At 31.0% G+C, this 10,091-nt stretch overlaps 1 protein-coding gene across 3 annotated transcripts in view; it reads left to right on the plus strand.

The window, feature by feature from the left end:
* LOC106463225 (sn1-specific diacylglycerol lipase alpha-like) overlaps positions 1 to 10,091 on the plus strand; it is a 131,116-nt gene that overhangs the window by 74,589 nt on the left and 46,436 nt on the right. For 2 of the 3 annotated variants that reach the window (XR_002611443.1, XM_022390669.1), the window contains exons 4-5: positions 2,518 to 2,619; positions 5,535 to 5,712. Coding sequence is in view for 2 of the 3 variants with exons in the window: in XM_022390669.1 (XP_022246377.1) it covers positions 2,518 to 2,619; positions 5,535 to 5,712 (280 nt within the window). In the remaining variant the exon portion in view is untranslated. The remainder of the gene's footprint in view (positions 1 to 2,517; positions 2,620 to 5,534; positions 5,713 to 10,091) is intronic. The other variant, XM_022390670.1, reaches the window with a different exon arrangement.

A 10,091-nucleotide genomic window follows, 5' to 3' on the forward strand; every position in this document is an offset into this window, starting at 1 on the left:
CACAAATAATTAATCTAGTGTTTTCCTTATCCATGGGTGTATTAATACACACACACACACAAATAATTAATCTAGTGTTTTCCTTATCCATGGGTGTATTAATAGACACACACACACACACAAATAATTAATCTAGTGTTTTCCTTATCCATGGGTGTATTAATAGACACACACACACACAAATAATTAATCTAGTGTTTTCCAAAAGTTCAGCTCAACAGAACCCATTAACTCAGATGAACATTTAGATCCAGTAAATGGGAATTTTGATAATGACCGTACTTATGAAATTGGAAATAAATGTCCATGTTTAGTTACATACGTAAACTTATAACACATCTAGGTTGCTCAAGTAACGTTGATAGAACAAACGATTATAAGCTTAATATTAAAGTTTGGTTTTATAAGTATGAATGTTGGTCAATTGTGTAAATTGTAATTTATATATTTTGATGTTTGTTGTTATGTTTTACTTATTTAAAATCTCACGAACCATTTCTTTATTGTCGTTGCTGTTTGATTTCAATGATATAACACCAGTATCTGTTTTATTTATTTATTTATTTCGTGTATTAAATTGAAATGTCCCAACATAATGTTTAAAGTATTTTGAAGTGAAGGAACTGATTTATTAGTCGAAATGGAGAAAAAAACGTTTGGAATTTATTTCTCAATTTGACATTTTTTCGTATTGATTCATAGATATATTTTACATAAAAACTATACAAATATAAATTACATCTAATTACCTTGCTAATGTGTTATAGTCAGGTAAGACATTTAGAAATATCTGACTTAGACTGATGAACGCACGATTGTGAAAACAAATATTGAAATTTTATTTACATTCGATTACAAATGTTAAGCTATTAGTTAAGCAGTTTTGTTTTTAAAGGCGTGACATTTAAATTTCGTTTTGTTTCTTTCTGCTAAGCATGAAGCTACACAATGTGCTATCTGTACTGTACCCACGGCGGATATCGAAACCTGACTTCTAGCGTTATAAATCCTCAGACTTGCCGCTGAACTACAGAGAGGCCATGTACAAAAAAAAACGAAAGTCATAAGAAAATTGTTTAATAACAACACTTTTCCATTTAAAATCAAGTTCATACAAAAAAAAAATCTGTCAAAGTAAATATGGGTACTTCCGGTTTAGGACTATTAAAATAGCTCAAAGATATGATGCAGAGGAGATAAAAATCTAATGATAGGCGTAATATTTAAAATAGAGCAAAACATAAGCCTTAAACTGCATTAAGACAAAAAACTGCTAAAATAATGGTTCATTTTAGCTGTGATAGATAAGTAGACGCACGAATACATTGTTCACAGTATACTTTTTTATCCACTCCTTAGGGTATCATATTTTTCATGTAATATTCAACGTTTTTTTTTAAGTGATTCACAACTAGAACTTTAAAAGTTTATTAAAAAACATCCTTTACGTATTAAGTTAAAATGCATTTCATTGGTGGGTCAGCGATAAGTGGAATTACATCGAAAAAATATGCGATTCATTTTCCCGCTATGTTCATAGTACAGATGGCCCAGTGGGTTGCTTTACACTAAGAAAACAACAGCGAATACATGGTAATTACACCTTAAATTTTGGTGATCGGTTTTTGTGAGAGAAATTTCTAAATGAATATATTTAATATGGATAAAATTTGTTGAAAACTTGACGTGATATCAAACGAGAATCATGATAAGGTGAACGTCTAAGTTGTTTCAAATATACAGAGGAAGTTGTGCTATTAGTTTCCCTCCAATGAATAAATATTTTTATCGTTCTACTACTGCGAAATTTTACGAATGTCGTCATTTTCTCCTAATTCTTGGAAATTAGTGTTTCTTTGTATTTTATTGAAACAATCTGTATAGATAAAAAACGATAAGTTAAACTATAACATTTATAATTATCTATAGGATGACACTAGTTTTACCTAAGTTCTTTTGTTATTATTTCTTTTCGGAAAGCCCATTGTGTAAACAGACACTTATAAAGACTAAGCCCAGTAAAACCATGCATGCAAAAAGGAAGCAGCTTATAATTTAAGGAGAAACGGAAAAGGGAGAATTTGGTTAAATCAAGACCGGCGACGGATGAACACTTACCAGACTTTCTCTCGAATCGATAGTTGTTATTCATCACCTAGCTCTCATCAAATGATAACCTTGTTCATTTTGAAATAAGAGAGAGTTGTTTATTTGGTGATACTCCTGAAACTATAACAATTTCTGAATAGCTGAGTAGGAGTTCAAAAAATACATGTTGTAATAATAATGATAATAATAGCAAATAGATATAGTAATAATAGCGAATACACGTAATAATAATAATAGCAATTACATGTAGTAATAATAGCGAATACACGTAATAATAATAGCATATGAATGAAAGAACAGTTCACTGAAGACAGAAGTCATAACAATTTATTAATTCATGTGTTTTTGCGTTTTCTGACACATTTACCGTTATTATGATTAAGTATGTTATTATGGATGTCAATGCAGGTATTTTATTGGTGGAAGTGGCATGGTTAATCGTTGGAGTTGTCTGGATCAGTCGTCATTACCACACCTGTCCAATGAATCTCGCTAAAGAAGCCATTTTAGGTACGAAGAAATTTTCGAGTTTATAAAATTTCGAGTTTAATCATTTATACTGAAATTTCTATAGTTGAAAATTTTTTTTACAAACAGAGTATATATATATAGGTTAATTTCATTATTAAATTTGTTCTATGTGTCTAAGACTTTAGGTAAGTGGAGAAAAATCAACGAAAAAATGTCCATAAATTACTTACATCTAAAATAATAGATTAAATAATTCAATATTCTTTTCAAGGAAACAAACAAAATCAGTTTATGAATTTTATTTGAGTTGTATTTTCTCCAGATATGCTGTGATCAATGTTTCTCTTCGTAGCTTAGATTAAAATATTTATATTCCTTTCTGGAGCTCACTCCAAAATTCACCGAATAACAAATCAGTTAATGTTTTAAATACGATATCTTTAAGTTGAGCTCTAACTTGAATATTCTTCTTAATTATTATGTAGAGTAAACTTATGTTATTACCGTCGATAGTGTGTGGTCTGTATGTGGTGTGTTCTGAGTCGGGTGTTTGACTAAGCTATTAATGTTTGGCATTGAGATATAATTGTCACGCAGATACTGAACTATGTAATCCAAGATTCGTATTCTACCTTCAAACAGTTGTTTTGTATATATATTTAAATGTAAAATGGATAATGTTCATCCATTTAATTTAGGTTTAGATTAATGATGTGGCATAATTACAGTCGTTATTGATATTTCCTCTTTAAATATGCGAGATGTATCTGATGGACATATAGATGTATATTTACTTGAGTGTAGATCGAGTAGATCAAAGTTATTTCATTAATTTTCCCATTCACTTGCACCCATCTATAGCCTAGGAATCAAAATCATCTGTTCAGATTTACACCCTTGATAAACACACTAGTGAAGGTGCTGTAAGATATCTAATAAAAAGGAGCTTCGTTGCTATAGGATCAGTTTAATCAGCTTAGGAGTTGAGTCATCGCTACCAGGTGCTTAAGCAGAAGATTACAGTGAAAAATGTAGTTCAAGTTTACTTGACATAATTATCGAAGTGTATAGTTGTGTAAGAAGATTGTCTTTCCAGCAGTTCATAATTTATTGTTCATTAGAATTTAAAGCAATTTTCGAAAATCTCTATTGTCTATTCTTAAAGGGTACGGAATTTTGTATCTATAAAATATAATTTCCAGTAATAAAACAGAAGAGCAAATTATCTTTAGGTTAACTTTCCCATATATATATATACTAAGTAATGTATATTTGGGGTCACTGCTAGGCAAATCTATGGAGTATCTAGTTACTGGGTTTTTTATTTCATTCGTGCACCATGATGTTCAAATAACAAAGAATAGGTGGTTGGTATTTGATGATAGTTCTGAACAAAGATAATTTATTTTCGACGTTAATTTTTTCGCTTTAAACATAAGTTATATCTAACAATTAAACTTTAATGGATCGAGTAATACAAGTAAATTGGATGCCAGAACTTAGATATAGCTGTTGTGTAGGAATCCAAAAGTGAGGATAAGTTTCATCTGTTGTCTTTTTAACAAACTCAGTGTCACTAGTTGACACACTAGACGTTGTACAATGGTTATTTTAATTATTCCGTTTGGAGCTATGTGTGTGTTTATTTTTGTGAAATGTTTGTATTTGAGTATGACTAATTTTGTTCATTTAGCTTCCTTTAAATTTCGTCCCAAGCGTCATAGCCGTATGTCTGCGGACTTACATTGCTATAAACCGGGTTTCGATACTCGTGTTGGCAGCGCACAAATAGCCCATTGTGTAGCATTGTGCTTAACTACAAACCTTATAATTTTGTATATATTAAATTTGAGATTCAGTTCTAATCTTTTTAATTTTAGTTTGACGTTTTTAGTGCTTTTAATTGTGTTCGGCTTCCTACTCTGCTCAAAAAATAATGAAAATAATAATATCAAATCAAAGCTTTTGAACCCAAAATAAAGCAATAACTACAAAATACAAATAAAGAAAAGGAGGCTCAACTAGTTTCAACGTACCAACTAAATCATGGTCAAGGGTAGATTTATTTCGTAAGTCGAAACTAATCGGGTATATTTTTTCTTTCAGTTTTATATTTTTTAATAGTGCGTAATACTTGTCATTTGTGATATTCTAATCATAGTCATAAGTATCATAAAGCATTCTCAGAACTGAATTAAAGGATAATCTTAATTTTCTATACTCTACCTGTAAGAAAGTACAAATTTTGATATTAAACAATGATAATGACATCCTAGCATTTTTTGTTGTTGTTGTTTTTACAAGTAATGGGTGACTGACTGGTCATGACTTTGTGACGCGTTATTTGTGCGTACAGGGAAGGATGTGCCATTCATTTAAAATTATGTACCAACAATAGTATTTAATAGGCAGGTACTAGTGGGCTGAAAGTTGTGTGTTCTGTAAGGGTTGTTCAACTCACTTTATAGTATTTAGTAATAACAAACCTCACTATGTAAGTTGTGTGTCCTTGTTGAATAATTAACCAAATTATTCCTGTTTAACCATATCACAAGATTATTGTAGATCATGTTCTGTAACTTGTACATGCTCTATGGAATGCACGATTAAGTTATTCCAGTTTAACCATGTCATAAGATTATTGTAGATCATGCTCTACGGAATGCACGATTAAATTATTACTTTCTAGATAAAAATTACAATTTCTGAACAGTTTCTGTGGCCTCTATACGGACACTTCTTTTTATCCGACATCCGACTGAATTTAGACTGTTAAAAAATAACCAGATATTATTATCATCCTGAAAGTATTGTCGTTGTAACTGATTCGTCGATAGTAGAATGTTCAATTATTAAAGTAATACAGTAACATTATCGCGAAGGTAATCTGATCTGTAACTGATATTCAATTATGATATTGTTTAGTAATACAGTACAATATCATTTCTGTGTAGGTATCGTGATCTGTAACTGGTGTGTTCTGCTGAGTGTCGTTATCACAATCTGGTGTACGTTTGATGCAGCTGGTAGATCTTGGGTAAAAATGAAGAGGTACCAAAGAAGTCTTCGAGAGGACAGATCCAAGTATAGATACAAGCGATCAGGTAGCTCTCATCGCAACTGGAGACACAGGTGATTATTTTATTTTGTTCTGTATTACTTTATGTTTTTGTACAAATGGACATCGACAACATGGACAAACAAATGTGATGTGTGTGTTTAGTGTACAAGCAATTGTGATGTGTGTGTGTTTAGATAGATGCAAATTAGTGTTGACATTTTAAAAGGAAAAAGATGTTCGTTAATCCCAGTGTCTTACGTTTGTCGCACTCACATCAGGAACATTGTCAATGAGAGAGCCTGAGATGTTAACACGATCTCATTTTAAAAAGCTAGTTTAAGTAATGTTTTAACAACTACTTTTTTTGGCACACAGATTAAAAATTATCATAGAGACAGGTCCATATTGAATTATAATGTTAGAATTTTAACAACAGAAAAAAATTGAAATACATAAATAAACATACAATACGGGCGCTTAGGAGGAAAAATGTTTTCCTTATATAGTCTTCTATCAGTTCTATTGCTAAATTAATAAAAACGTGATCATTAATGGTTTGAGTTATAGTTGTTTTGGAGGAAGAGTATTAAAATCAAGTTGCTAAATTAAATAGGTAAGCTAATTAAATCATTATAAACAAAATTAAAGTCACGCTACTGAATAAATCTACATCTGATTCCAGAACTAATCTTTAGCCAAACAGTTTAGTTTGTGTGTGAAATTGGTTTGTGTGTTGATTATGAATAGCATAGACAAGATGAAAAGTACAATTGAAAAATCAATTAACGCCTATTTATGTTCATATATAAACGAGATATTTAATACATATAGATAAATAAATGCAAGGGAGTAATTAACTCCTAAAACGAACTCCTAGTTAAAATAATGTGCTTGAATAATTAAAAAGAGAGACTGCTTTTGAAAGATAATTTATTTTTAACAAAAATTCATGGAATTGTTGAAAGACGAAAAGTCACTTGGGAGTTTTACTAAGTACCCAAGAGACTCCACTCTTCACATATACGGTATCATTATAATTGAAAATAAATACAATATATATTCTAATTACACCTGGCACTAAGACGTGGTGGTTATTATAAGCTTTGAAACAGTAATAGTCATACTGTGAAATGATAACTGTGCACTATTCCTATCCACAATATTTTTATGTTTCGGTTAATTCTGTTTGTACCTAATGGTTTATGCACTGGTACGTCAATTCGATGTAAGATGTTTAGATTATTTCTGTTTGTACCTAATGTTTGTGCACTTATACGTCAATTCGATGTAATATGTTTAGATTATTTCTGTTTGTACCTAATGTTTGTGCACTTATATGTCAATTCGATGTAAGATGTTTAGATTATTTCTGTTTATTATCAGTGGTTTGTGCAGTGGTACGTAAATGCGATGTATGAAATTGATGTCAATGTTAAGTATTTCCACAGTGAATTTTAGATCTAAATGTTAAAGTTTCCCTTCTTAATTTAGAATTATTCTCTTGTGAAACTTTGGTTCATATTTACTGAGTTAAATAATTCAACCTGTAACACTTGAGTATTCATTACTTAAAAATTGGGAGCTCGATCCCTGTGGTGGGAAAAGGACAGATAGACTATTATGCAGCTTTGCGCTTGTAACCTGTGACATTCCTTGATTATATATGTATCCAGTTTTAAGTCATTGTCACTTCTAGTAATTTCAAAGTCTAAAAATGTTCCTTTATAGCTGTAAATAGACTCAAGCAAGCTACTCTTACCCAAAGTATTTCTTTTAAGTTATTGACTTGAAAATTTACGTTGAGTCTTTGTAGCAAATATGACAAATAGTCCTCACGCAAATCAAATCAATACGCAGTCAAAAAAAGTAGGCTTTCTGCACCTCGGCTTGGCCTCTCCAGGTGGTCAGAGCTCTTGATTCGCAACCTGTGGGTCGTGGAATCTAATCCCACCATCGAGTATGCTCGCCTTTTCAGCCGTGGAAGAGTTATAACTTGGCAGTCAATCCCACTATTCAATCAGAGTAACCCAACAGTTGGCAGTGGATGGTATTGACTAGCTGCCTTCCCTTTAGTCAATCACTTCTAAGTTACCGACGGCTAGCACAGATAACCCACATGTAGTTTTATGCGGAATTCAACAAACAAACAGAATTCTACACCTCTATATTTCATTTCAACGTGTGATCTTCAAACATTATGGTCAAAGCCAATTTTGTGTTAAATCTTTCTCACCTTGTACTTGTATACAAACATATTAAAATTTTACATACAAACCCATACTTACTACTTTGTGTATAAGTAAGTTTTATGGACTGTTTTTTCGTCTCTTAGAAATTCGTACTTGTACTACACAATGTATGTTTATGTCAAAGCAAAATCAAACTAAAGAGAAATAAGCTTTTAAACGTTTTCACATGTAAAATCAGTTACTCGTTTAAAAGGTCTTTTCATCCTGAAGTTTAGAAAACAGAAAAGCAAATGTGTTGTACACAATTGTGAAAATAAGATTTTTTAAACTGTGAAATACCTCTCTCTCTACATTTCTAAAGAAGCTTCAGATATGTAGTTTCTCCCCTATATATATATATATATGTATAACAAAAACACCAAAATAATATTCTCCTGTGGATACGAGTAACATAATACTGGAATATTAGTAAAATTAGAATAGTCTGATATTCCAGTGTTTTGTTATTTATAATTTTTCAAAAAGCTTCGTACGGGCTGTTCCCAACTGTCAGAGTCAGATTTTGTTAAACTATGAAATACTTCTTTCTCTATATATTTTCTTTTTGAAGACCTAACTGCCTTAAGTTATAAAGGTTTGTGTAGAGTTTAATTTTATTTTTTAACATTTTTAATCCTTGATGATGATGCCTTTCTAAAAAAAAAAATATATTCAAGTTTTGTTTTCAGTTATAAAAACGATACAAATATAATCCATAGACGATTATAAAAATGTCACTTTTAGAATTTGGGCTTCGTAAAGCATATTTGGGACCATCTGGTGCATATTATACATTCCATTAAAATTATCTTTACTAGATGTAATTTTCCTTCTAAAATAGTATCTTAATGATAATATTTACAGATGTGTGACTTCAGCGTCTCCTGAAGATATTTTATAACTGAAAATAATTGGAAATTCTAAGATTTCTCTTACATATTATACGATGAGATATGCCAAAAAACAACTCTCTGGTTATTTTACAATCATAATGACTCATGGCGTTGTAAGTCTTTGAATCTTTTAAAGTTAAAGTCAGGTATGTAATTAGATGGTTGGGCTTTGGGTTATAACTCATATAATAAAATTTGAACACCGGACGAGAAATCACGCCTTTTGATTTTAAAACAGTTTCACGAAAGCACGTTACTTTCTTCCAGTATGTACAGATGTTACTGAATTTCACATCCAATTTTCTACCTTGATAAATACGAGGCTGGCACAAAATAAATGTGAACAGAAACCTGTATCTGCAGCCTACGTGAAACGCGTTTATAAAGATACACAAAACTGCTATTACAAAAAAAAATCTCCTTTATATTTAGAACAGATACATAACAATCATTTTATTAGTAGCTAGAACAAATAGATGGAAATAATTCCTCCTACTTAGAATGGATGCTTAAAGAAAATTTCATAAATATATATACCTAGAAGAGATAAACTGGGATTTTGATCTAAAATGTTGTGAAAATCCTATTCTTCCTCCATAGAACATATGGAGCCATTCACATGACTGCTAGTTAGGGCGCTCAACTCGCGGGTTCGAATCCTGTCACCGAACATGCTCGCTCTTTTACCTTTGGTGACGTTATAATGTTAAGATCAATCCCAGTTTTCATTGATAAAGAGTAACCCTAGAGCTGGTGGTGGGCGGTGTTGACTAGCTACCTTTCATCTAGTCTATCACTTCTAAATTATGGACGGCTAGTGCAGATAGTCCTCGAGTAGCTTTTCGCGAAATTCAACAAACAAACAAACTAGTTTTTGGTATATGTAGCAGTTCAGTATCTTCACCTTAACTAATTTCAATCAATCTTCATTTTAGTCTATTGTATATTTATTTTTAATTCACTTTTTTATCGATTAAAAATAATGTCAAAAACATTATAGTCTTACGCTTTATACCAAAAAGCTGAATACATTATATTTTCCCCCCAGTGGCACAACGGTATGTCTGCTGCCTTATACTGCAAGAAACCGGGTTTCGATACCCGTGGTGGGCAGAGCATAGCCCTTTAATAATACGATTAAACTAAAACCATTTTTTAACTTGTTTTAAATTGAATTATAATACGATTAAATTAAAACCATTTTTTAACTTGTTTTAAATTGAATTATAATACGATTAAATTAAAACCATTTTTAACTTGTTTTAAATTGAATTATAATACGATTAAATTAAAACCATTTTTAACTTGTTTTAAATTGAATTATAATAC

The sequence above is a fragment of the Limulus polyphemus genome, unplaced genomic scaffold (assembly GCF_000517525.1).
Source record: "Limulus polyphemus unplaced genomic scaffold, Limulus_polyphemus-2.1.2 Scaffold1352, whole genome shotgun sequence".
Classification (NCBI taxonomy): Eukaryota; Metazoa; Arthropoda; class Merostomata; order Xiphosura; family Limulidae; genus Limulus; species Limulus polyphemus.